This window comes from Anomaloglossus baeobatrachus, chromosome 5 (genome assembly GCF_048569485.1).
Source record: "Anomaloglossus baeobatrachus isolate aAnoBae1 chromosome 5, aAnoBae1.hap1, whole genome shotgun sequence".
Taxonomy (NCBI): domain Eukaryota; kingdom Metazoa; phylum Chordata; class Amphibia; order Anura; family Aromobatidae; genus Anomaloglossus; species Anomaloglossus baeobatrachus.
In genome coordinates, this window is record NC_134357.1 from 67410319 (window position 1) to 67438298 (window position 27980).

The 27980-nt window shown below is 47.2% G+C and overlaps 1 protein-coding gene across 1 annotated transcript in view; it reads left to right on the forward strand.

The window, feature by feature from the left end:
• The window catches only part of LOC142310841 (scavenger receptor cysteine-rich domain-containing protein DMBT1-like), a 33336-nt gene extending 17496 nt beyond the window's left edge, over positions 1-15840 (forward strand). Inside the window, exons 8-10 of the mRNA XM_075348584.1 lie at positions 678-853; positions 2289-2677; positions 15510-15840. Coding sequence (XP_075204699.1) covers positions 678-853; positions 2289-2677; positions 15510-15762 — 818 coding nt within the window. The 3' untranslated portion in view covers positions 15763-15840. The remainder of the gene's footprint in view (positions 1-677; positions 854-2288; positions 2678-15509) is intronic.
• The last annotated feature ends 12140 nt before the right edge of the window (positions 15841-27980 follow it).

A 27980-nucleotide genomic window follows, 5' to 3' on the forward strand; every position in this document is an offset into this window, starting at 1 on the left:
ATTACCAATCACAGCCGTCTCCTTCCTATAGAAGATTCTGGACCTTGCTATTCAGTACTGATTATAGCTTCAGATTAGCTCCGTTTCCGGTCTTGGTGGTGATCCAGTTGGTGGTGATCTGTAGTTACTATTATATGTGGTGTGGAAGTTCCCCTGTTGTGCATTTACTTCCTTCCTTTTTCTTTATTCCCCTGTACACATATTGTCTCTCCTTTGTGTTTGAGTGCAGTGTGTACGAATTTTCGTTCTTCCTTGTCCATGTTGTTTCTGTAGAGTTTGTTACTGTGTTTCTGGCCCGCCCCAAGGGTGGGGGAGAGACATAGAAAGATCAAGGCTCAGACAGGAGTCAGGGTGATGCTGGGTGCTCAGATCCAGCTACCATCAAGCCTACCTCTGAGATAAGGGAAAGCACAGGGTCTCGAGTCTGAAGGCCAGCCTAGGAGCCCCCTTTCTGTCATTTCAGACCTCTTGACATTATGATGGTAATTGCCACTCATCTCTGAATCTGTGAATAATTACAGACAAATATATAGGTATACTTAAGAATGTATGCCATGTTTTTTGGGGGTGTGATGGATCTGATTGTTATCTGTGGTGGCATGTGTTGTCTGTAGTTATATTGTCCTACTTTTAATATATTATGTTGAGATAAACCTGTTATTCTTTTCATTTATCAGTAACTCTGTCCTGCCATTCAGACTACATGGACGCTCGAGTTTCTTCACAGTATCTAAACTCCTTGGGTTACTCTTCAAATAGTATTTTTCTAAATGATCCCGAGTGTCGCCCCCGTATTCTAGATGACTGGTTGGAGTTTCATGTTCCATATCAAAGATGCCTAACAGTTAAACAGGTAAAAAAACTTGTAGATGACAGATAACTCAGGTGTACTTCACAGCGGCATTTATCCCTTGTAGGCTCCCATTGTAATATAAACAAAACAATAAAAACCCAGTATAGATGTAGTAAACATTTTTCTATTGCATGGATATTAATATAGATTTATTACTAGACAAAGTAAATAGATCAGAAAAAAAGTATACCAGCCCTATGAAGGCCAAAAGGACACTCTTTTGATCTCCATTGAGTGATTAGATTCCCAAGTTACAATTGAAGTGTACATTCAAGGCATTTACAACAAATATAAAGTGCAAAATACAGTGTGGAAAAACCTCTGGTGGCTGCAAAGAAATTAAATTAGGGAGACACTTGACTGCCACAAGTGGTGACCACTAGTGATGGGTGAGCATGCTCGCACTGCTCGATATTCGATCGAGAATCAGGGTTTTCAAGTACTGAGTATAATGTAAGACAATGGGAAACTTGAGCATCTTGAAACGCAGACTCTCGAGGCTCAATCGAGTAATGAGCTTTGGCGAGTATGCTCGCTCATCACTAGTTATCATATCTGCCACATGTCCCATCTTTCTCCTGGTCTTCCTTGGGGAGTTCTCCTTAGGGCTTACCTCCTATGCCAGAGTGCCTTTGCCATTTGTCCCATCTCTCTTCTGGCCTTCCTCATTCAGTTCTCCCTTGTGCTCAGTTTGGCTCCTTCCATCGCTTTCTATGTTCCAAGCTGCTGCCCGCTTTTCTCTACTATGTTGCATCCCGTATTTAGCATCCACAGTGCTTTACAGTTTACTACCGACAGCGTCTTACATGTTTTCTCCTACTCCTAAGGAGTAGATTCTTTGCCATTCTTGCCACTGCTAGAGAGTGTTGCCTTGGCCTGGGGCAAAACTATTAACTACCATTACCTGTCCCCATCTCACTTTGTTAAGCTTCCATTTTGACTTACATTATTTTTATCAATCAGCAGTAGTTGTATTATTAGGAAAAATAGATCCAAAACCCAAAGTGCTTGGTAGAGAATACAGTCCTACCTATGAGGACTCCACATGGCAGTAGAGTCACTTTTGTTCCCCTTCAGAGTAATAATGGGGCATGACACAGAATTAATGCCTCACTTTTTGGCCCCAGCACAGTAGTAATGTTCCTCTTTACACCTTCCACAAAAAGACCTGTGCCTCCTTTGCACCAATGAAAAAAAAAAACCTTGAATCCCACCACTCCTTGTTTTTACAAGGAGCAACTGGGTACCATTCCTGCTGTCCGTGATCCACCAATATCATTGTCAATCATGGAGTCTACATGAGTTGATGCGGGTCCTCTATGAAGTACTAAAGTAGTAAAGTTAGAAGCTTTTGAGGTTCCTCCATTGTCCTATTCACATTTCTAGGCTGCGATGTAACACTGAGCTGGATATTAATTTTCTTTCTTCTCCCCAGGTTGTCAATGACACCATGAGCTATTCAAACACTTTGTTCACTTACTCTATGGAACCAAGCGTAATTCACAGCAAGAAATTAAGTCTCACTTTGAGATGTCGGATGTACCAAGATACAATAATAGATTCCTTATATTTTGCCGATGACATCATGGAGAACTCCTTAACCCAACATGGCCTGTATTCGGCTAATCTAACCTTCTTCAGCTCTCCAAGTTTCCAAACCCCAGTGTCCCAGTATCCATACTACGTGGCACTCAATCAGGACTTGTACCTACAAGCCACCTTGGACACCACAGACCCTGCCCTGGTGTTGTTTGTAGACTCGTGTCTAGCTTCTCCGGATCCTTTTGACATGTCAAGAAATGTTTATTATCTCATTCATAATGGGTAAGTCATTGCATTGTATGCGTGTAGGTAAAATCTCCTTTAAAGAAAATGCAAATTGCAGTTAACAAATAACATATTACCAGTGGCGTAACTAGAGTTTGATGGGCCCTGGTGCAAAATTTGGACTGGGGCCCTCCTCCAGGTACACCGACACTTAGGGTACGGGATAATGACACTGACACTCGGGGTACAGGATAATGACACTGACACTCGGGGTATAGGATAATGACACTGGTACTTGGCTTTTACCTTCAGCACCCAGGTTTCCCATGATCTAAAATCCCTCTATCAGCACCCAGCTTTCCCATGATCTGATATCCATCTTGTTCTCGGCACCCAGCTTTCCCATGTTCTGCTATACATCTTTTATCATATCAGAGCATGGGAAAGCTGGGTGCTGAGAGATGTACAGCAGAGCATGGGAAAGCTGGGTGCTGAGAGATGTACAGCAGAGCATGGGAAAGCTGGGTGCTGAGGGAAAGTGCCTTTTTCCCTCAGCACAAAACATTACCATCCCATACTTATTTGTATCTTTGTCCCCCCTTGTATATAGTTCTCCAAATACAATAATGGCCCCCACATAGCCTTCCATATAGTATAAATGGTCCCACATAACCCTTTATATCTTAGAATGCACCTCCATAGTCCTCCATGTATTATAATGCATTTCCCATAGTTCTCCATATTTTATACTGCACCACATAGTCCTTCATGTTTTATAATGCACCCCCCTATAGAGCATGTGTAAGGTAGCCTTCATAGTCCTCCATATATTATAATGTAGCCCCCATAGTCCTATATGTATTATAATGCAGCCCCATGAATCATCATATTGTATTATGCAGCCCCATACTCCTCCATGTATAATGCACCCCTATAGTCCATGTATAAGGTGTCCTTCATGTTTATTATGCAGTCCCATAGACCTCCATGTATCATGCAGCCAGCACACCCAGGGCCTCCATGTGTCATGCAGCCAGCCCCACCAGGGCCTCCATGTGTCATGCAGCCAGCTTTCCCAGGGCCTATATGTGTCATGCAGCCAGCCCCCCCAGGCCTCCATGTGTCATGCAGCTAGCCCCCCCAGGTATCATGCAACCAGCCCCCCCAAGGGCCTCTATGTGTCATGCAGCCAGGTTCCCCAGGACCTCCATGTGTCATGCAGCCAGCCCCCCCAGGACCTCCATGTGTCATGCAGCCAGCCCCCCCAGGTGTCATGCAGCCATCCCCCCCCAGGGCCTCTACGTGTCATGCAGCCAGCCCCCCCCCCCAGGGCCTCTACGTGTCATGCAGCCAGCCCCCCCCCCCCAGGGCCTCTACGTGTCATGCAGCCAGCCCCCCCAGGGCCTCTATGTGTCATACAGCCAGCCCCCCCCCATGGCCTCTACGTGTCATACAGCCAGCCCCCCCCAGGGCCTCCATGTGTCATGCAACCAGCAAAATAAAAAAACAAGTATCTCTCTTCTCCTTCCGACCCCTGCGACCACGGTAGCTACGCCCCTGCCCTCATACGTCACACACCCTGCTCTCCATACAGCCTGCACCCCCATATCACACACACACACTACACCCCCATATGTCACACACCCTGCCCCACATATCTCACCCTGCCTGTACCCCAACTAACCCCTCTCAAACACTCTGCCCACCTTCACATGCTTCTTCCACAGTCTGCAGCCCTCATATGCCACTCACCCTGCACCCCCTCTCATGTCCCCTCTTTTCTCATTACCAATCATGTGTCCAAAGTATTTTCTCCTGCTTTCTCCCCAGCAATCCTGTGTCTCCTCCCACACAGTCACATGGGCATGACATCATCGCAGGTCCTGGAAGGATGGATTCTGTCTGCTGTGCAGGAGCGCTTCTGCTCTGCTGCAGGTCAGGAACGCCTGGTGGGCCTCTCCAGGTCAGGAGCCCCTCTGCCCCCTGCTGACACCGGGCCCCCCTGACTCACAGGCCAGCCCCCTAGCGGTCCATAGTCGGCCACTACACAGCGGTACTACACATAGGGGCCCGGCAGCCGGCTCTGCAGAGCGGCTGCTGGGCCCCTATAACCCTGCGGGCCCGGTCGCAGTGGCGACCTCTGCGACCGCAGTCGTTACGCCCCTGCATATTACCAGCTTTTGTGTGCAAAAAAAAGTTGCCTTGTAATTCACTGCCCCATTTATGTTCCCCTACTTCTATTGCCGCACCTTAAATGTAATCTGCCACTAGGTTTTTGCCAGTTATTCCGAAAGCAGCATAATGTAGAGACAGAGACCCTGATTCCAGCAATGTGTCAGTTACTGGGCTGCTTGCTGTAGTTTTTATAAAAGAAGATCACTAAAGGACTAGCAAATCTTCCGCCATTAGTTCTCCATATTCATGTCCTCTCTATAATCCCGCTCTCTCCACTGATTGAAAATAGCAACAAATAGAGGAGATAAAAATTCCCCCAAAAATGTATTATAAAATATACTCACAGCAGAAAAGAGGGCAACCAGTCCAGTTAGCCCAGGCCAACACATCTAATGCACAGACAGGACATTTATAATACATTTTTGGGGGAGTTTTTAGCTCCTCTTTTTGTTGCTATTTTTGATATTTATCAGTGTAGGGACCCGCAAGCGTGAGGATCCGTGATGAGGATTGCGGGCTTACGTACATTGGCCAATTTACAAACTAATACCTCATATATATTTTATATGTATTTTTTGCACTTTGATTATGCGGGGTGCAGCCGGGCCTCTTAATACGGCCGTGCATAGTGGAATTTCCGTCCCTTACGTGCTGCAGTGAGTGGTGTCCGAGTAGCCTGCCTAATCTAATAGTAAGAGCGTGGTAATAGGTTGCTGGCTGGACACCATGTGCATACAAGTGTGAACAGCGCCCTATGCGCGCCACTAGTGTGCAATTTACCTTGCACCTGTGAAGTGTCCATCATGTTGTGAGGTTTGTCTGCATCCTGTTTGTGCATTAGATGTGTTGGCCTGGGCTAACTGGACTGGTTGCCCTCTTTTCTGCTGTGAGTATACCTCTCCACTGATTGGCAGCATTCTGCCTATGCACAGTGCACACAGAAAGCTTATTTTAGTTTCCACTAGTGATGAGTGAGCACTACCATGCTCGTGTGCTCAGTACTCGTAACCAGGGCCGGATTAAGGTTGGTGGGGGCCCCTGGGCAGAAAATCTGGTGGGGGCCCCATAAACGTTAACATTTTTAGCCATAACAGTAGAGCGCGAACTGTAGCATTTAGATATAAATTTAATGAACATTTATCTTCTCCTGTTCTGCCACATTCAGATTTACAGTACAAATACAGTCCAGGATCACTCACAGCCGTCACTTATACACACAGTACAATACAGATACAGTCCAGGATCACTCACAGCCGTCACTTATACACAGTACAATACAGATACAGTCCAGGATCACTCACAGCCGTCACATATACACACAGTACAATACAGACACAGTCCAGGATCACTCACAGCCGTCACTTATACATACAGTACAATACAGACAGTCCAGGATCACTCACAGCCGTCACTTATACACACAGTACAATACAGATACAGTCCAGGATCACTCACAGCCGTCACTTATACATACAGTACAATACAGACACAGTCCAGGATCACTCACAGCCGTCACTTATACATACAGTACAATACAGACAGTCCAGGATCACTCACAGCCGTCACATATACACACAGTACAATACAGATACAGTCCAGGATCACTCACAGCCGTCACTTATACACAGTACAATACAGATACAGTCCAGGATCACTCACAGCCGTCACATATACACACAGTACAATACAGACACAGTCCAGGATCACTCACAGCCGTCACTTATACACACAGTACAATACAGATACAGTCCAGGATCACTCACAGCCGTCACTTATACACACAGTACAATACAGATACAGTCCAGGATCACTCACAGCCGTCACTTATACACACAGTACAATACAGACACAGTCCAGGATCACTCACAGCCGTCACTTATACACACAGTACAATACAGATACAGTCCAGGATCACTCACAGCTGTCACTTATACACACAGTACAATACAGACACAGTCCAGGATCACTCACAGCCGTCACTTATACACACAGTACAATACAGATACAGTCCAGGATCACTCACAGCTGTCACTTATACACACACAGTACAATACAGATACAGTCCAAGATCACTCACAGCTGTCACTTATACACACACAGTACAATACAGATACAGTCCAGAATCACTCACAGCCGTCACTTATACACAGTACAATACAGATACAGTCCAGGATAACTCACAGCTGTCACTTATACACAGAAAGTAGAGTTGCTCACATATTTTTTTATTCATCCCAATGTTAAGGCAGCCAGGGCCGGCTCCAGGTTTTTGTGGTCCCCGGTTGAGTCTTAGTGGGCCCCATCCACACACAGACACGCACATACACATACAGGCATACGTACATATACATATTTGAAGACAAATTCACAAAAATACATTTAAACAGACAAATATATGCACAGTCATATACACTGACACACATGCAGACACAGACGCATTAAAGGTGTTAATATGGAGAAGTCACAAGCAGCCTCACTCACCTCCCCCGCTTGTTTCCGTCCAGGTCCTCCAGGACATGTGGCTGTGTTGCATGATGGCCATCACTAACATGACTGCACACCATGCACACTGACACAGCACTGCTGTATATACATCACAGGAGGGGCTAGGGCCTACAATATATACATTACAGGAGGGGCAGGGGGCATAGACGTTACTGGGGGGCATAGATGTTGCTGGAGTGGCAAACAGCTCTGGTGGCGTACGCATTACTGGGATGGGTGGCTTAGCGCTCTGGGGTGCTGCACTGACTGCTCTGATTCATATATACACACACAGCTCTGCTTCACACACACAGCTCTGCTACACACACAGCTCTGCTACACACACAGCTCTGCTACACACACACACACACACACAGCTCTGCTTCACACACACACACACACACACACACACACACACACACACACACAGCTGCTTCACACACACAGCTCTGCTTCACACACACACACACAGCTCTGCTTCACACACAGCTCTGCTTCTCACACACACACTCTGCTACACACACACACTCTGCTACACACACACACACTCTGCTACACACACACACACAGCTCTGCTTCACACACACACACAGCTCTGCTTCACACACACACAGCTCTGCTACACACACACAGCTCTGCTTCACACACACACACACACACACACACACAGCTCTGCTTCACACACACACACACAGCTCTGCTTCACACACACACACACACACAGAGCTCTGCTTCACACACACAGAGCTCTGCTTCACACACACACACACACACACACAGCTCTGCTTCACACACACACAGCTCTGCTTCACACACAGCTCTGCTTCACACCACACATCTTTCTTCAGCTCTGCTTCACACACACACACAGACCTGCTTCACACTACACATCTTTCTTCAGCTCTGCTTCACACACACACACAGCTCTGCTACACACACACACAGCTCTGCTTCACACACACACACACACAGCTCTGCTTCACACACACACACAGCTCTGCTTCACACACACACACAGCTCTGCTTCACACACACACAGCTCTGCTTCACACACACACAGCTCTGCTTCACACACACACACAGCTCTGCTTCACACACACACACAGCTCTGCTTCACACACACACAGCTCTGCTTCACACACACACACACACACACACACACACACACACACACACACACAGCTGCTTCACACACACAGCTCTGCTTCACACACACACACACAGCTCTGCTTCACACACAGCTCTGCTTCTCACACACACACTCTGCTACACACACACACACTCTGCTACACACACACACACTCTGCTACACACACACACTCTGCTACACACACACACACTCTGCTACACACACACACACTCTGCTACACACACACACAGCTCTGCTTCACACACACACACACAGCTCTGCTTCACACACACACAGCTCTGCTACACACACACAGCTCTGCTTCACACACACAGCTCTGCTTCACACACACACACACACACACAGCTCTGCTTCACACACACACACAGCTCTGCTTCACACACACACACACACACACACACAGAGCTCTGCTTCACACACACACAGAGCTCTGCTTCACACACACACACACACACACACACAGCTCTGCTTCACACACACACAGCTCTGCTTCACACACAGCTCTGCTTCACACCACACATCTTTCTTCAGCTCTGCTTCACACACACACAGACCTGCTTCACACTACACATCTTTCTTCAGCTCTGCTTCACACACACACACAGCTCTGCTTCACACACACACAGCTCTGCTACACACACACACAGCTCTGCTTCACACACACAGCTCTGCTTCACACACACACACAGCTCTGCTTCACACACACACAGCTCTGCTTCACACACACACACAGCTCTGCTTCACACACACACAGCTCTGCTTCACACACACACAGCTCTGCTTCACACACACACAGCTCTGCTTCACACACACACAGCTCTGCTTCACACACACACAGCTCTGCTTCACACACACACACACACAGCTCTGCTTCACACACACACACAGCTCTGCTTCACACACACACACAGCTCTGCTTCACACACACACACAGCTCTGCTTCACACACACACAGCTCTGCTTCACACACACACAGCTCTGCTTCACACACACAGCTCTGCTTCACACACACAGCTCTGCTTCACACACACACAGCTCTGCTTCACACACACAGCTCTGCTTCACACACACAGCTCTGCTTCACACACACAGCTCTGCTTCACACACACATCTTTCTTCAGCTCTGCTTCACACACACACCTCTGTTTCACACACACACACACAGCTCTGCTTCACACACACACACACACAGCTCTGCTTCACACACACACACAGCTCTGCTTCACACACACACACAGCTCTGCTTCACACACACACAGCTCTGCTTCACACACCACACATCTTTCTTCAGGTCTGCCCTTACCTGCTCTGATGCCATCCTCCTGCTACTCCGGTATAGGCCGCCGTCCTCCTGCTGCTGTTCCGGTGCCGCGGCCATCCTCCTGCTCCGGTGAGTCTCCTCTCCTGGCCACGGCGCCGGTCTTCTCATCCGCGGCCGCGGCGCCGGTCTTCTCATCCGCGGCGCCGGTCTTCTCATCCGCGGCCGCGGCGCCGGTCTTCTCATCCGCGGCCGCGGCGCCGGTCTTCTCATCCGCGGCCGCGGCGCCGGTCTTCTCATCCGCGGCGCCGGTCTTCTCATCCGCGGCGCCGGTCTTCTCATCCGCGGCCGCGGCGCCGGTCTTCTCATCCGCGGCGCCGGTCTTCTCATCCGCGGCGCCGGTCTTCTCATCCGCGGCCGCGGTGCCGGTCTTCTCATCCGCGGCGCCGGTCTTCTCATCCGCGGCCGCGGTGCCGGTCTTCTCATCCGCGGCCTGGGCGGCGTCCTGCTGTGACGGCCGCGGCATTGGACCCCGCAGCAGAGCAGGGAGCAGGCATACCTCTGACCCCAGAAGTACAAACTACTTCCGGGGTCAATCAGCGTCCTGCGCCCGCAGTTTGTTTTTGCGTCTTAGAGACGCAGATACAAATAAATGTAGGTGTGCACACCTCCCCCCCCCCCCCCCCCCGAAAACACAGCTGATGTATTAGACTGTCTTTACGGAGGGGGAGAGGGTGTGAAGAAAAAAAAAAAAAAAAAATTGCTGACGGGTGGCAAGTATGGCCCTGGTGGTGGGGGCCCCCTTGGAAGCTCTTATGGTGGGGGCCCCGGGGCTGAAGCCCCGCCTGCCCCGCCTATTATCCGGCCCTGCTCGTAACTAGTGATGAACAGGCACTGCCATGCTCGGTTGCTTGGTACTTGTAACTAGTGATGAGTGAGCACCTCCATACTCAGTACTCATTAAGAGCAGTTGGATGATCGGATGGGTGCGACTCGAACACTCGAGTATAATAGAAGTCAATGGATTTCCCAGAAAAATGCTCAAGTCCCCCAACGACTTCCATTTTACTCGGGTACTCGAGTTGCGCCCATCCGAGCATCCAACTACTGTTAATGAGTACTGAGCGTGGTAGTGCTGACTAATCACTAGTTACAAGTATCAGGCACCCGAGCATGGTAGTGCCCGCTCATCATTAGTTACAAGTATCAGGCACCCGAGCATGGTAGTGCCCGCTCATCATTAGTTACAAGTATCAGGCACCCGAGCATGGTAGTGCTCGCTCATCACTAGTTACAAGTATCAGGCACCCGAGCATGGTAGTGCCCACTCATCACTAGTTACAGGTATCAGGCACCAGAGCATGGTAGTGCCCACTCATCACTAGTTACAAGTATCAGGCACCCGAGCATGGTAGTGCCCACTCATCACTAGTTACAAGTATCAGGCACCCGAGCATGGTAGTGCCCGCTCATCATTAGTTACAAGTATCAGGCGCCCGAGCATGGTAGTGCTCGCTCATCACTAGTTACAAGTATCAGGCACCCGAGCATGGTAGTGCCCACTCATCACTAGTTACAGGTATCAGGCACCCGAGCATGGTAGTGCCCGCTCATCATTAGTTACAAGTATCAGGCACCCGAGCATGGTAGTGCTCGCTCATCACTAGTTACAAGTATCAGGCACCCGAGCATGGTAGTGCCCACTCATCACTAGTTACAGGTATCAGGCACCCGAGCATGGTAGTGCTCACTCATCACTAGTTACAAGTATCAGGCACCCGAGCATGGTAGTGCCCGCTCATCACTAGTTACAAGTATCAGGTACCCGAGCATGGTAGTGCCCGCTCATAACTAATTACAAGTATCAGGCACTGGAGCATGGTAATGCCCACTCATTACTAGATACAAGTATCAGGCACTTGAGCATGGTAGTGCCCACTCATCACTAGATACAAGTATCAGGCACTGGAGCATGGTAGTGCCCACTCATCACTAGTTACAAGTATCAGGCACCCGAGCATGGTAGTGCCCGCTCATCACTAGTTACAAGTATCAGGCACCCGAGTATGGTTTATTTAATCGCATGAACGTATACCTTACCATCATATAAATATAAACACCAGACACTAGACAATGATTGAAAAATATCAAAAGGATAAAAATCAAAGTCAAATATCAAGATTTCCTATGTATGCAATAGCATTAACATTTACAGTATAGAAATCATTCTTGTCACCATGGTAGGATCTCAGGGGGCACTTCTCAACAATGTGCTGGATAGTTTGATGATCTGCTTCACAGTAACAGGTCGGAGAGTCAAATTTTCCCCACTTAGACATAAAATCTGCACAGACGCCAAAGTTTGTTCTGATACGATTTAGGGTAACCCATGTTTTTGTCGCGGGCGGAGGAGGGGACGCCGCGCTCTCCCACTGCTCGGGTCCGGCTGCCGCGGCTGCTGCGGCCTGCCGCTGCTCGGTGGCTCGAGTGATGGGCCGGATCCCGGGGACTCGAGCGGCGCTCCTCGCCCGTGAGTGAAAAGGGGAATTGGTGTTTTGGGATAGTTTATTGTCCGTGACGCCACCCACGGTTGTGGTGATTTGTTAACACCACCGCTGCTCTGTATGGGGAGCCCGGGAGTGATGGTATGGAGCAGCCAGTTGTTGATGTGCCCTCCGTGGGTAGGGGTTGTGGTGCTGCCGGGGCCCAGTGATGGGATTGGGATGGTGGACAGGCGGGTCTGGGGCCTGTGGAGGTGCAGGGGCGCAGGGACAGCGCTGTGCCGCACGGCACGGAGGTACTCACTCAGCCAGTAAACACGACACAGTTCTCGGTAAACAAACGGCTGGTTGGATGGGTCCCTCGGACGGTTCACGGTGCTGATGTTCCCTGCAGTTAGCGGTGACGGTCTCTTCCCTGCACCTATGAAAGTCTCTTTGGTAGCGATGGGTCCCCACCGGTTACCCACTCCTCGGCTTCAAGCTGTGCCGAAGGAGCTCTACTCTTGCCCGCAGGCACTGGCCCTGGGAAACTGGTGCCCTGGTGGTGGCGGTGTCTCCCCTTCACGGTCGGGCTGTTGCCTTCAATCGGGACTTGGTTGTTAGGAGACAGACGTCCCCTTCACTGACGGATTTGGCAAATTATGGCGACTCCTAGCCTTGCCAGGATCCGAAAGGCCCCTGCCCTGGTGCTGACTGTTCTTCATATACTGCTCCGGTACCGCCGGGTCACCACCCATCCGCGGTCCTTCCAGCAACCTCCGAGCAGTCCCCCTGCAGACTATCACCTCCGTCTGCTGACCTTGCTGTCACTGTCCAGGGCACACACCCGGACCAACTTCAGGCTTTACAAACTGTTTCTTTTCACTTTACTTCAGCTTCTCTCCTAAGATCCTCTACCACTTCCTTCTACTTTCACTTCCCTAGCTGGACTGCCTGGTTTTCCCGCCTCCAGGGCTGTGAACTCCTCGGTGGGCGGAGCCAACCGCCTGGCCCACCCCCTGGTGTGGACATCAGCCCGTGGAGGAAGGCAACAAGGATTTTGGGTTAGCTTGATGTACCTGCAGGGAATGTGGGGTGCGTGTGGTGTTGTGACCTGTGACCCCTGGCTTGCCCAGGGCGTCACATTTTCCTCTCACTACATGATGTATGCAGACATCCCAGTGAGAGCCATTTACAGTCCCGCAATGGCTCACACGGGGGATAAAACAACGTTCTCGGTCGTAATGTGACCCAAAAAGAAAAAACCCACCCTCCCTCTGGCCGGAAATGCTCTATTTATTACTGGCTGTATGTGGGTGGACGCCTGAACAGTCCAGTTATTGACTTTCTCTAATGCTTGTTACTCACGTTGAGCTCGTCTGAGCGTCTAACCATCTCAAATCAGGTAATGAGCATTCGAGCATTTTAGTCCTCGCCCATTACTATTTATAACGTAGAACTGCATATAGATTCCATTCCTGTAACATCACCATAGAACCTAGCTGCTCATTAAAGGGAATCTGTCATCAGGATTTTGCCATGTAATCTGACTGCAGCATGATGTAGGGTCAGAGTCCCTGATTCCAGCAATGTGTCACATACTGGGCTTTGTTTTGCTATTTTAATAAAATCAGTGTTTTATCAGCAGGAAATTATCACTAGAGCACTAGGTGTCTTGTAACTCCTGGTCCATCCCCGCCCCCGGCACTGATAGCAGCTTTCTGTCTTGTGCCTTCTGGTCCAACCCTGCCTCCAGCACTGATTAGCAGCTTTCAGTCTTATGCCTCCTGGTCCAACCCTGCCCCCAGCACTGACTAGCAGCTTTCTGTCAATACACACTGTACACAGAAAACTGCCAATCAGTGGTGTGGGTGGGCTAATACAGGGCTCAGCATTCAGACCTTTGCTAGAGATGCTGCTGCTGTGAAAACTGTGATTATATAAAAACTGCTGCACTTAGTAAACTAAGTGACACATCGCTGGAATTAGAGTCTCTGTCTGCTCTCAGATTACATAGCAAAAACCTGCTGATGGATTACTTTTAGCCACATGTCTTTAGCTATACAATATTCACTTTATCTAATATATAAAGCTGAATGTGTGTATGTATGTGTGTGTGTGTGTGTGTATGTATGTGTGTGTGTGTATGTGTGTGTGTGTGTGTGTGTGTGTGTATGTATGTGTGTGTGTGTGTGTATGTATGTGTGTGTGTGTATGTGTGTATGTGTGTGTGTGTGTGTGTGTGTGTGTGTATGTGTGTGTGTGTGTATGTATGTATGTGTGTGTGTGTGTGTGTGTGTGTGAGTGTGTGTGTGTGTGTGTGTTTGTGTATGTGTATGTCCGGGATTGGCATCTGCAGCTACAGCCACAAAATTTTGCACACTCACACGTCTGGACCCTGAGAGCGTCATAGGCTATGTTGTGAGGTGAAATTTTAACCCCGCACGTTCCAATTTACCAATCCATTTTGCCCCTATCTACATAGTGGAGAAAAAGTGAAACGAAAAGTGTATCCGCACCGTCGCATTTACAATCACAAAATTTTGCACAGACACCACATGTGACCCAGGGAACGTCATAGACTATGTTTTGACAGGAAAATTTAACCCCGCGCTTTACAGTTACTCTCCAAAAAACATGCCTTCATTAAAGTAAATGGAGCCTGGAACTACAGGTTATTAGTAGGAGCTGTGAGTGGTAGCTATAGGATCAAAAGACATTCATAGTATAAGAAGCTTATATGTGAGGTAATAAGATGTCGGTGGGGAGACGGATAGAGAGAGAGACGGACAGACAGAGAGACAGACAGAGAAAGAGATAGATAGATAGAGACAGACGGTGAAAAAGACAGACGGGGAAAGAGACAGACCTGGAAAGAGACAGACAAAGAGACGGGGAGACAGACGGGGAAAGAGGCAAACCTGGGAAAGAGACAGACCTGGGAAAAAGACAGATGGGGAAAGAAACAGAGAGATAGAGACAGATAAAAAAAGAGACAGGCAGACGGGGAAAGAGGCAGACGGGGAAAGAGACAGACGGAGAAAGAGACAGACGGGGAAAGAGACAGACAGAGCACATTACTTGGCCAATTTAGTTAAATCTGTGTGGAATATCTGTGGTGTTGAAATATATGTTGTGAAATGCTTCTATTAGCTTAGTTTTTGCCTTTTTAATTACATTTCTATCTATTTGTTTTGTGATTTTTGTGTGCAGAATACATTTTTGTTAATACATTCTATTTTGTTAACAGCAGTTATTAACCCGGGCGAAGCCAGGTAGTACACCTAGTAAGACATATTTGCAACATAAACCTAAAAGTGGCTTTTGTTCCTTATATTTCAGGTGCGCCAGGGTCCCAGATTATCGCACCTATCCTTCTTCATCACCAAGCGCAGCGAGATTCGGATTCAATGCCATCAGCTTCTTGGGCCGTTTCTCCAATGTGTACATTCAGTGCCAGCTAGTTGTATGCAAGCAGTCTGAAAGATGGTCGCGCTGTAACCAGGGCTGTAAGGCAAGGAACAAGAGAGCGCTGGAGACCCCTCACGAGCGTGTTGATGTGGTCGCCGGACCTGTTAAGCTTCTGACCTATTAAGAATTTTTCTGAGGTCAAAGTAAAATAAAGTACGTAAATGTTTGCTGTTCTTTAGAGAAGGAAACATTCACTGCAGAGTAAGGGTATGTGCACACGCTGATTTGCTGCAAACATTCATGCTGCTAATGTTGAAGTGTTGTCAGGAAAAATACAACATAAAATGTAGCAAATATTTAACGTGTGCACATACCCTATTAGTAATAGTTTTTCATTCATGTAGAAACAATGGAAAGCCAATAAAACTGCTGAAAAATATGTTTGTTGAATTTTTGTGATGTATAATGTAAACTATCCTGTCCAATGCGCAGAAGAGGCGAATCCATTAGATGTGCCAAATCTGGAGCTTTACCTGCTTCTTTCTGATTGCTCTGATGTGGTGGCAATCTGGGTAATATATGGGATTTATTATAGCTGTGATTTGTCAAAAACAGTTTGGCAGTCCGACATGCTCAAACGGTAATGTGGATTGTCGGATTACTGGACTGCGTGACTAGGCGGCAGAGCAGTTTGACAGTCTGGTGGTGAGATCAGCTGTGGTCACCTGTGGTCTCATGGTACCAACTATAAGGAATAACGTTTGGAACACCATTCTAAGTCTGAACTGGGTGCAAAAACCTAAAAAAACATCACTATGGGGAGATAAGGTATGCACACCAGTGACTATGTAAGGGGAATACATGAAATAGCAGAAACTGCTGTGTGAATACTGACTTGAAAAATCCAATAGCTATATGCAAGAGTGAAAATGTGAAAAATGGAATCTGCATTACTGCCATGAACATATGAATCAAGAGAAATTTAGCTACTGAATTGATCAATGCAATAGAGCCCCAACACTACGCCAAAGTATTTCTCTACGTTGGGGTCCCTAGCTTGTGTGTGTCCTCTCATGCAGTTAAAAAACTTACCGTGTATGGGAAGCTGAGACCCAGGCTATTTATGCGTATGATATGGATTGGCAATAGGTGTGGTTGGGGAGGGTTCACAAACGAAAAACTACTAACAATAAGGAATAACATTTGGAACACCATTCTAAGTCTGAACTGGGTGCACAAACCTAAAAAAACATGGGGCTCTATTGCATTGATCAATTCAGTAGCTAAATTTCTCTTGATTCATATGTTCATGGCAGTAATGCAGATTCCATTTTTCACATTTTCACTCTTGCATATAGCTATTGGATTTTTCAAGTCAGTATTCACACAGCAGTTTCTGCTATTTCATGTATTCCCCTTACATAGTCACTGGTGTGCATACCTTATCTCCCCATAGTGATTTTTTTTAGGTTTTTGCACCCAGTTCAGACTTAGAATGGTGTTCCAAACGTTATTCCTTATTGTTAGTAGTTTTTCGTTTGTGAACCCTCCCCAACCACACCTATTGCCAATCCATATCATACGCATAAATAGCCTGGGTCTCAGCTTCCCATACACGGTAAGTTTTTTTAACTGCATGAGAGGACACACACAAGCTAGGGACCCCAACGTAGAGAAATACTTTGGCGTAGTGTTGGAGCTCTATTGCATTGATCAATTCAGTAGCTAAATTTCTCTTGATTCATATGTTCATGGCAGTAATGCAGATTCCATTTTTCACATTTTCACTCTTGCATATAGCTATTGGATTTTTCAAGTCAGTATTCACACAGCAGTTTCTGCTATTCCATGTATTCCCCTTACATAGTCACTGGTGTGCATACCTTATCTCCCCATAGTGATATTTTTTTAGGTTTTTGCACCCAGTTCAGACATAGAATGGAGTTCCAAACGTTATTTCTTATTTGCTAGTAGTTTTTCGTTTGTGAACCCTCCCCATACACACCTATTGCCAATCCACATCGTATATATAGCCTGGGTCTCAGCTTCCCATACACGGTAAGTTTTTTAACTGCATGAGAGGACACACACAAGCTAGGGACCCCAACGTAGAGAAATACTTTGGCGTAGTGTTGGGGCTCTATTGCATTGATCAATTCAGTAGCTAAATTTCTCTTTATTCATATATTCATGGCAGTAATGCAGGTTCCATTTTTCACATTTCATTCTTACATATAGCTATTGAATTTTTCATGTCAGTATTCACACAGCAGTTTCTGCTATTTCATGTATTCCCCTTACATAGTCACTGGTGTGCATACCTTATCTCCCCATAGTCATGGTACCAACTGTGACCACAGGTGAGCTCACTGCTTGACTGCTCTGCCACCATGTCATGCAGTTCGACAGTCCAGCAATCTCTGTGATCCAGTGGAATGGCTTGAGCACATTGGATTGTCATACTGACTAACTGCATGATACGGTAACAGAGTAGTTCAGCAATGAGTTTGTGAAGCCCTCTGCGCCACTCACCTGCATCAGTCGCCTCTGGGACCTTAGGGACTTCACGTGCTGGGAATCTTCTGGCAACAGGTACGTTAACATCAATGGGAATCGTGACGCCACTCTCGGTTTTGCGGTCAGTGGGTGACCGCCACTGCAGTTTGGGGAGCACCTGGGGCTGATGTAGTTGCAGTCTGGTGATGTGGCCTCCCGAGAGTGAGGCTGGCCCCAGGGCTCAGGTGTAAGTGCGTAGTACCACAGGTCGCAGAGTAACTCACACACAGGGAGCAATGTCTTTCAGGGTTTTTACTCACTGTTTGGTGGTAAAGTGAGGCAACCCAAGCGATGCTGTGATCAACCAGGAGGGGAACCAGGTATCCTTCAGGCCGACTTAGGGGTGACTGCCAGCTCGCCGTCCTAGTCCTTCTTGTTTTGAGGGGACCACCGACTTGGAGTACTCCGGGATCACCCAGGGAAGCTGCAACTGCCGTTCTCCCCTTTTTGGCCCGTTTGCTGACAGCGTGCACCAAGCAGTGATGGCTTCCTGCCTTCTTCTACTTATGGGCCCCCTCGTTGCTGTGGATCCTGCTCTAGGCACCTGTTTTCCCCGTGCGGGCCTGGCCTACCGGTGGTCCCCTTACTCAGCCACCTCTTCACTAGGTGGTTTTCAGGTGGCCCCACTGGGTAGCCGTTCTCCCTCGCCAACAACCACGACACCTGCAGGGTCTGACTAGTGGCTGCACTCTCTGTTTCCTCCCTCTAGACTGCTCCACTTCAGACTGACTCACGTCTGCCTCTCCACTGTGCCTGTCTCTGCACTTTAGCCGTCAGCTTCTCTACCCAGGGCCGGCGTCACCACGCGGCATACCCGGGCAAGTGCCGGGGCCCTGGACTGACAGGGGGGCCCACTCACGCTATCTAGGACACCTGCAGTACGTCGCGCCGTTCATTTTCCCTGTCGGCCTTCGTACTGCCTGCTATTTGCGTTCCACTGTGGAACGCAAGACGGGTGGGGGGGGGGCACATCTCTCCTCCCTCCTCCCCTACTTGATTACTAGTGCGTAACGCATGCTGGGATGGGACCACCTCCTCTCACCTCTTTGATACGAGTGGAATGTATTGGAGCCGTGCGTCTCATTCCTGCTGCTGTCAGAACGCCCCCGTACGTCGTTTCCTCTTACGACAGCACAGTGGGCGGGCCTTCAAAGAATGATTGTCGTCATCAGCAGCAGCACACACACAGATGCACTTCCTGCTACCACAGTGGAACGCACACCGGCAGCGCCTCGTTCAGGACCTTGTTGTCACTGACGACCGGCCGACTCAGTCACGGCAGACGCAGTACAGTACGGAAGCAGGTCCAAACCGTCCGGGACCGGTTCATTGGAGTACAAGAAGCCCAGGTTAGAAGAGCTACTCTTGGAGGCCAGAAGTGCATTGCCATTGTTTTTTTTTCCTTTTATTTTGATTTATATTGTACCTATGTGTGTTTGCCAGCTTTTTTTTTTTTTTAAATAAACCTGACATTTCATATCTGTATGTAGCAGAGTTGTATGTGTTTGTCTGAATGTAGCAGAGTTGTATGTGTTTGTCTGTATGTAGCAGAGTTGTATGTGTTTGTATGTAGCAGAGTTGTATGTGTTTGTCTGTATGTAGCAGAGTTGTATGTGTTTGTCTGTATGTAGCAGAGTTGTATGTGTTTGTCTGTATGTAGCAGAGTTGTATGTGTTTGTATGTAGCAGAGTTGTATGTGTTTGTCTGTATGTAGCAGAGTTGTATGTGTTTGTCTGTATGTAGCAGAGTTGTATGTGTTTGTCTGAATGTAGCAGAGTTGTATGTGTTTGTCTGTATGTAGCAGAGTTGTGTGTGTTTGTCTGTATGTAGCAGAGTTGTGTGTGTTTGTCTGTATGTAGCAGAGTTGTGTGTGTTTGTCTGTATGTAGCAGAGTTGTATGTGTTTGTCTGAATGTAGCAGAGTTGTATGTGTTTGTCTGAATGTAGCAGAGTTGTATGTGTTCGTCTGTATGTAGCAGAGTTGTATGTGTTTGTCTGTATGTAGCAGAGTTGTGTGTGTTTGTCTGTATGTAGCAGAGTTGTGTGTGTTTGTCTGTATGTAGCAGAGTTGTGTGCGTTTGTCTGTATGTAGCAGAGTTGTGTGCGTTTGTCTGTATGTAGCAGAGTTGTGTGCGTTTGTCTGAATGTAGCAGAGTTGTGTGCGTTTGTCTGAATGTAGCAGAGTTGTGTGCGTTTGTCTGAATGTAGCAGAGTTGTGTGCATTTGTCTGAATGTAGCAGAGTTGTGTGCATTTGTCTGAATGTAGCAGAGTTGTATGCGTTTGTCTGTATGTAGCAGAGTTGTGTGTGTCTGTATGTAGCAGAGTTGTGTGTGTGTGTGTGTTTGTCTGTATGTAGCAGAGTTGTGTGTGTGTGTTTGTCTGTATGTAGCAGAGTTGTGTGTGTGTGTTTGTATGTAGCAGAGTTGTGTGTGTGTCTGTATGTAGCAGACTTGTGTGTGTGTGTGTGTGTCTGTCTGTATGCAGCAGACTTGTGTGTGTGTGTCTGTATGTAGCAGACTTGTGTGTGTGTGTGTCTGTCTGTATGCAGCAGACTTGTGTGTGTGTGTGTGTGTCTGTCTGTAAGTGTATATGACTGTATAGATTTGTCTGTTTATATGTATTTTTGTGAGTTTGTCTTTAAATATGTATATGTACATGTTCGTATCGGTGTCTGTGTGTGGATGGGGCCCACTGGGACTCTTCCGCCCGGGGCCCACAAAAACCTGGAGCCGGCCCTGTCTCTACCGCACCCCCATGATTGGATGTGGAGGCTCACGCCCCCTCCTGGGTCTGCCCAGGGGTCCCCTCTATGGTGTGTGAGAGACCTGGTACTATGTGTCTGTGTGTGTCACACCCTAGTCAGCCTTTGGGATTACCTGTTTGTACTCACTCAGCCTGAGTGCAGTACTCAGTGGCGCCTGACCAGGTCAGGGGTGCCACAAGTTCACTAGTGGTCACAGTTGCCAGCTCACACAGAGGGTATTGTGGGAACCGCCAGCTGTGAACTCTGGTGACCTCATAGCTGGACTGCCGGGATGCTCTGCTGCTGTGTCATGCAATCCGTGTGACCCAGTGGAATTGCTTGAACACGTCAGGCTGCCGGACTGTGTGTCATGGTGGCAGAGCAGTCCAGCAGTACAGCAGTGAGTTCACCTTCGATCACAGTTGGCAGCTCACACAGAGGGTACCTTGCGAACCGGTGGTTGTGAACTCCGGTGACCTCAATTACATCATCACTTTTCCCAGCAAGTGGCTCACCCGCTACCCTCAGTCTGTTCCGGATGCTGCAGTGAGCAGTCATGTTTTCTAATGTCACTGCTCACCGTGGCATCTGGATGTAGCAGAGCTGAGAATTGTTGTGGGACGTCATTGTGAATTATATTGGACGTGCGTGGGTGTTTTTGCTGTAAAAAAGAGCATGGCTTCTACAAACGGATAATGATCCTAAACACAAAGACTCTTGGATGGTTACAAAAAGCATTTAAAAGTTGTGATAATTGTCAAATGGGGTGCTACTAGGTACTAACCATGCAGGGTGCCCAAACTTTTGCATCAGCCCATTTTCCTTTTTTATTATTTTAAAAATGTAGGAGATAAAAATATTTATTTTTTGCCTAAAATACAAAGGAAATGTGTCATTTTAACTTTGTCTTTTAGAGATCATTTCATCTTCAACTTGCTTAACTGTTGACAATAACAGTAAATTTGACCAGGGGTGCCCAAATGTTTCTATGCCACTGTAAATATGATGGTCCCCACAATCTCCTTATATATAAATATGATGGCCCCCACAATTCCCTTACTGTATATAGAAATATGATGTCTCCCAATAGAACCCTATATATAATTATGATGATCTCCACAGCCCAATCATATAAGAAACAATAAACATTCTATTCCACTAAGGCTATGTTCACACAGGGCTTTTTGGTAAGTTTTTGCGGCGTTTTTTAGCTGCAGATTTGCCTTGGTTTTATGCAAATCCATGCTAATAAAAAGCTGCTTTTTACAATACCAGCAAAGCGTATGATATTTCTGAGATCTCATGCCCACACACACAAACACATCAGGTTTTTCCCTGACTGTTTTGTCAAATACCTGCGTTTTTGGTCAGGTTTTTAAAGAATGAGCATGTCAGTTCTTTGCTGCAGATTTGCGGCGTTTTTTCATTGATACAACCCATTTTGTAGAAAAAAAGCAGCAAATTCGCACCATTTCTGGAGCAAAAACACCACTAAAAAACGCATGAAAAACGCACCAAAAACACAGATAACTGAAAGGAGATTTCCTGCTACAAGATCAGGTTTTGGTCAGAAAAAAAACTTACCAAAAAAGTCCTGTGTGAACATAGCTTAACCCTTATTCCTGGCAGTGTATGCCTCCATCTCCTCTCTCCTAAAGCGGGCCTGCAGAGGCAGTATGACATCATTGTGCTGCCCGTGTGTGTACGCCAACGTCTCGGAAGCTGCAGCATTCAGCAGTCTGTGGCTTAGGAAATACGCAGTCATAGAGCAGGTTTCTTGTGTCTGACTGCTCTATCATGTCATAGTGACGATGACACAGTTCAATGCGGCGGTTGCAGTAGATGTGGGGCTCCAGGCAAGAAGTTTGGTGCTGTTTCTAGCGACATCCGTGGAAGGAACTAAAACTCAGAGTTCATGGAAGGAGCCCATGGCTTCCTTCAGAAATGTTTGTGTGGAAGAATGGAACAAAATTACACCTGATCAATGTATGCAACTAATTTCTCGAAACAGGAGGCATTCTGAATCTTCATCACCAACAAACGCTTTTGTACGACTTATTGAATACATTTCAGTAAGCGTGTTCAATACTTTTTACCTGTGTCATTTCTCATTATTACACATAATTTATGGACAGCTATGGTTTCATTTCTTTGCCTGAGTCAATTGGATGGATTTTTACCAAAATCTGGTTAGAAATTCATGTCAATAGCACTTAGAAATATATCTACTTAGAAAATTGGTGACGTTGTCAATAGTTATTTCACCTTCTGTATGTGTTGAAGTTACCCCTGCTATACAATACACTAACTCAGACTTGTAAGACTTGTTTTAAGTCAATCTAATTTATTAGTTAATTTTAAATGACAGGTGGGCATTATGAGTGTGAGACATGTAGACCAGGATATCAGTCTGTCAGTCATTACATGTCTCATACTGGTAACACCACATTTTATTTAAAGTAAGCTATGGAGGCAGATTCTCAAGAGATCTGTGTCCGATCCATAAATTGTATATGCATTTTAAGAAAAATTGTGGCTTTCTCAGGAATAAGACATCGGATCGCACATAGCAAGGTATCATTTTATTCAGCTTCCTATCATCTACATGCCCATATGGGTGGCTCAGGATAGATGATCCTACTGACAGATTCCTTTTAAGTACAGTGTTAATAAGATTTCATTTTCATGTTGAAGCTATGCTGCTTTTTTGCCACAATCATGTAAAAAATGCATTCTGTGGCTGTGAATTTGGAACGTCACAGCAAAAATATTGCAATTTTATAACAATTGTGGTAATAAAATGCATTGCAGGCACACTGTGTGAACGCATTCTTATAAGTGCAATATTTTTGGACTATAAGACACTTTTTAACAAGACAAGCACATGCTATAAAGTGTGCCCATATAAAAAGAGCCCATATATTTGGAACCGTATGGAGCATTTAACCCACCTCCCATAGTAAACAGCGTTATACTTAGAGAAGCATTGGTAATAATATCCCTATATTTTACCTTGTGAAATGTCCTCTTTATTAGGAGATAAAGTATTGACAAGGATTGTGTTTATTACGCAACCTGTTTGATGATTCTGCTTTATAGGGGTGGTCTGACGTACAGTACTAAGTAATTTCCATCCACATTCCCTATCTATTTAAGGCTATGATTGATACTAATTTCTAATATACTTTAATTAAAAATTCCCTCTTCTTCCCTAACTACACTATCTAACTGCTTTTCCTTTTTTTATGATGGTTTGTTGAAGAATGTCAGTGCATGCTTGAACACTCAAACAAAGCGTCATCAGGGGCAGAGGCTGCTGTCACTTCCTCAGTCTCTGCCCCCTCCCTGAAACAAAACATCATCAGTGACACTCATTTCAGGGGCTTGGCTGGTTCCTGCATTGTTCCTGTATGCAGTCATTGTATGAACTGGCAACGCAGTTGGCACAAGTACAACACCACGCATGCCAGTATTGGAACTTCGTACATTTTTTTCCACATCTTGCTCAGCTTCAGCAAAACAATGGATGGCATCATTTGATGGTAATTAAGAATTCATTACCTGTGTCCATGGATGATAATCAGATTGCATTGTCAAATACAGTTCCAGGTCATGAATGAAGGATTTAAGTATCGAGATGTGTACACATTAGGCTACATGCGCACGCTGCTTCTTTTTCGTGTTCACAAACTGCAGCCAAAACTGCAGCCAAAACTGCAGCCAAAACTGCACCTTGTCAGAGAGAGCCTGGAAATGTCACAAAAAATGTAGGTGCTTTTTTGGTGCATTTTTGCTGCTTTTTTGGTGCGTTTTTGGCTGCAGTTTTGTCAACAATTGTTTCATGTATTTTTCAGTTCAAACAAGCCCATAAAGCTTGTTGAATTGGAAAAAAAAAAAATTAGAAATAAATAAATAATTAAAAAAAACGGCGTGCGGTCCCCCCCAATTTTAATGCCAGCCAGATAAAGCCATACGGCTGAAGGCTGGTATTCTCAGGATGGGGAGCCCCACGTTATGGGGAGCCCCCCAGCCTAACAATATCAGTCAGCAGCCGCCCAGAATTGCCGCATACATTAGATGCGACAGTTCTGGGACTGTACCCGGCTCTTCCCGATTTACCCTGGTGCGTTGGCAAATCGGGGTAATAAGGAGTTATTGGCAGCCCATAGCTGCCAATAAGTCCTAGATTAATCATGTCAGGCGTCTATGAGACACCTTCCATGATTAATCTGTAAATTACAGTAAATAAACACACACACCCGAAAAAATCCTTTATTAGAAATAAAAAACACAAACACATTCCCTCATTACCAATTTATTAACCCCGACAAAGCCCTCCTTGTCCGGCGTAATCCAGCATGCTCCAGCGTCGCATCCAGCTCTGCTGCATGGAGGTGACCGGAGCAGCAGACACCGCCGCTCCGGTCACCTCCACGCAGCTAATGAAGACAATAGCGCGATCAGCTGAGCTGTCACCGAGGTTACCCGCTGTCACTGGATCCAGCGGTGGCCGCGAGTAACCTCAGTGACAGCTCAGCTGATCGCGCTACAGCGTGGAGCCGGCGGCAGGAGCGTGGAGCCAGCGGCAGGAGCGTGGAGCCGGCGGCAGGAGCGTGGAGCCGGCGGCAGGAGCGTGGAGCCGGCAGGAGCGTGGAGCCGGCGGCAGGAGCGTGGAGCCGGCGGCAGGAGCGTGGAGCCGGCGGCAGGAGCGTGGAGCCGGCCGGCGGCAGGAGCGTGGAGCCGGCAGGAGCGTGGAGCGTGGAGCCGGCCGGCGGCAGGAGCGTGGAGCCGGCCGGCGGCAGGAGCGTGGAGCCGGCCGGCGGCAGGAGCGTGGAGCCGGCCGGCGGCAGCAGCGTGGAGCCGGCCGGCGGCAGCAGCGTGGAGCCGGCCGGCGGCAGGAGCGTGGAGCCGGCCGGCGGCAGGAGCGTGGAGCCGGCCGGCGGCAGGAGCGTGGAGCCCGGGACTGTCAGCGGCGGCGGCGGTGGCGGTGAGAGGGGTCCATCATCTCCCTTGTGCGGGGACCGCGGTACTTCGGGGAACACGGGGAGGACGGGACTATCAGCGGCGGCGGCAGCAGCAAGAGGGAAAAATCAATGTTTTCAGCTGCCAATGTCCATCCCCCTCTCGCTGCTGCTGCTGATAGTCCCGTCCTCCACATCATCTCCCCTGGGGACAGCGGTACTTCGGGGAACACGTGGAGGACGGGACGGGACCACTTGCCTGACCTCACTTCCTGACAAATCACCTGCGTTTTTGCTAGCAGAAACGCAGGTAAAAGGCAGGTAAAATGCACCACTTTTGATTAGCATGCATTTTTCCTGCGTTTTTGATGCCCTCATTGATTTCAATGGGTGACAAATGTTGACAAAAACGCAGGAAGAATGAACATGGTGCATTTTTTTTGTCACAAACTTTTGACAAAAAAAACGCTGACAAATAAACTGCAATGTGCGCATGACAAATCTGACTTCTCATAGACTTTGCTGGGAAGTCAAATGTCAGAAAGTTCTGCTGACAAAACTGCAGCCAAAAAAGCAGCAAAAAAGCAGGAAAAAAAGCAGCGTGCGCATGGAGCCTAAAGCAGCTATGACAATATTTCTTCTTAAAAATAATTGCTATTTTTTCATAGAGTCTATCAGTAACTTTTTGTTTAGCCAAAAGACGTCTTCCATATGGAGGTGTCTACGCCTTAAGGGGGCTGTACACGCTGCAATATCGCTAACGACTTATTGTCGGGGTCACGGTGTTTGTGGCGCACATCCGGCGTCGTTAGCAACATCGCAGCGCGTGACACGTACGAGCGACCTTTAACGATCGCAAAAGTGGTCAAAATCGTTGGGTTTGGAGAGGTCATCCAAACACCAAATATTGTTGTCTGGTGAGTAACGAGGTTGTTTGTCGTTCCGACGGCAGCACACATCGCTATGTGTGACACCGCAGGAACGAGGAAACTCACCGTACCTTTGTCCCGCTGGCAATGAGGAAGGAAGGAGGTGGGCAGGATTTTCGGCCCGCTCATCTCCGCCCCTCCTCTGTTATTGGGTGGCCACTTAGTGAAGTCGCTATGACGCCAAACAAACCGCCCCATTAGAAAGGAGGCGGTTTGCCAGTCACAGCGACGTCGCTAAGCAGGTAAGTGCGTGTAACGGGTGTAAGTGATGTTGTGCGACACGGGCAGCGATTTGCCCGTGACGCACAACTGGAGGGGAGAGGGTATGCACGCTAGTGATATCGATACCGATATTGCAGCGTGTAAAGTACCCTTTACTTCTGCCCAAGATGTGTCGGGAGTTCATGCCATACCTCTCCAGTCTTTATTTGATAGAGAAGTAGACAGTGGTACAGTTGATATTCTATGTTTTGAGCTTTACATACATAGAAAAACATACTACCAATGTGGAAGTCATATTTGGCAAGTAAATATAAGGCAATAAATTGAGAAAGCAGTACCACTAAATTCTGGTATTACATACTGAAAAGAATGGCATCTTACCTGAAATTAGTACAGTTAAGAGTTTTGCACTGATTTCGTTGCTTTTGGCTTCCACGATTTTTGTTCGTTGTTTTTGTTTTTTGCTAAATCCCGCTGTAATTTTAAATGATCCTCCTCTTTATTAATTACCTTGCGAAGCTTAATATTATCTGCAAATACGGAGATTGTATGGTGCATGCTCTCTTCAAGGTTATTATTAAGTTATTCTTAAATATATTTAAAAGAGATCCCAATACTGACTGACCTTGTAGTGCCCAGTACATTGTAGTGACTCCTTCTGGAGACACACACCCAATAAATTAAGCTGCCTTTCTAACTACAACTATGCCAAAAAATTGGAAGTAAACTGGGGTTTAGGCACACTGTGGTGCTGGATTTCTTTTTGAGGGGGAGCCATAGCACATTACCAGAGCCATTGTGCTGCTGGTGATGTAAAAACCCCTATATTATGTACCTGAGCGGGGACATTTTTGGGGTGTTATGTTGAATGCTATTAATGGAAATTTGGGTACAGAACATTTTGGATCAGTTCACAGTTCTCCTGTGCTCTATGCTGAGCATTTACATTAAGGTTTCCACACACAAGTCCAAAATACGTGATTCAGAATGA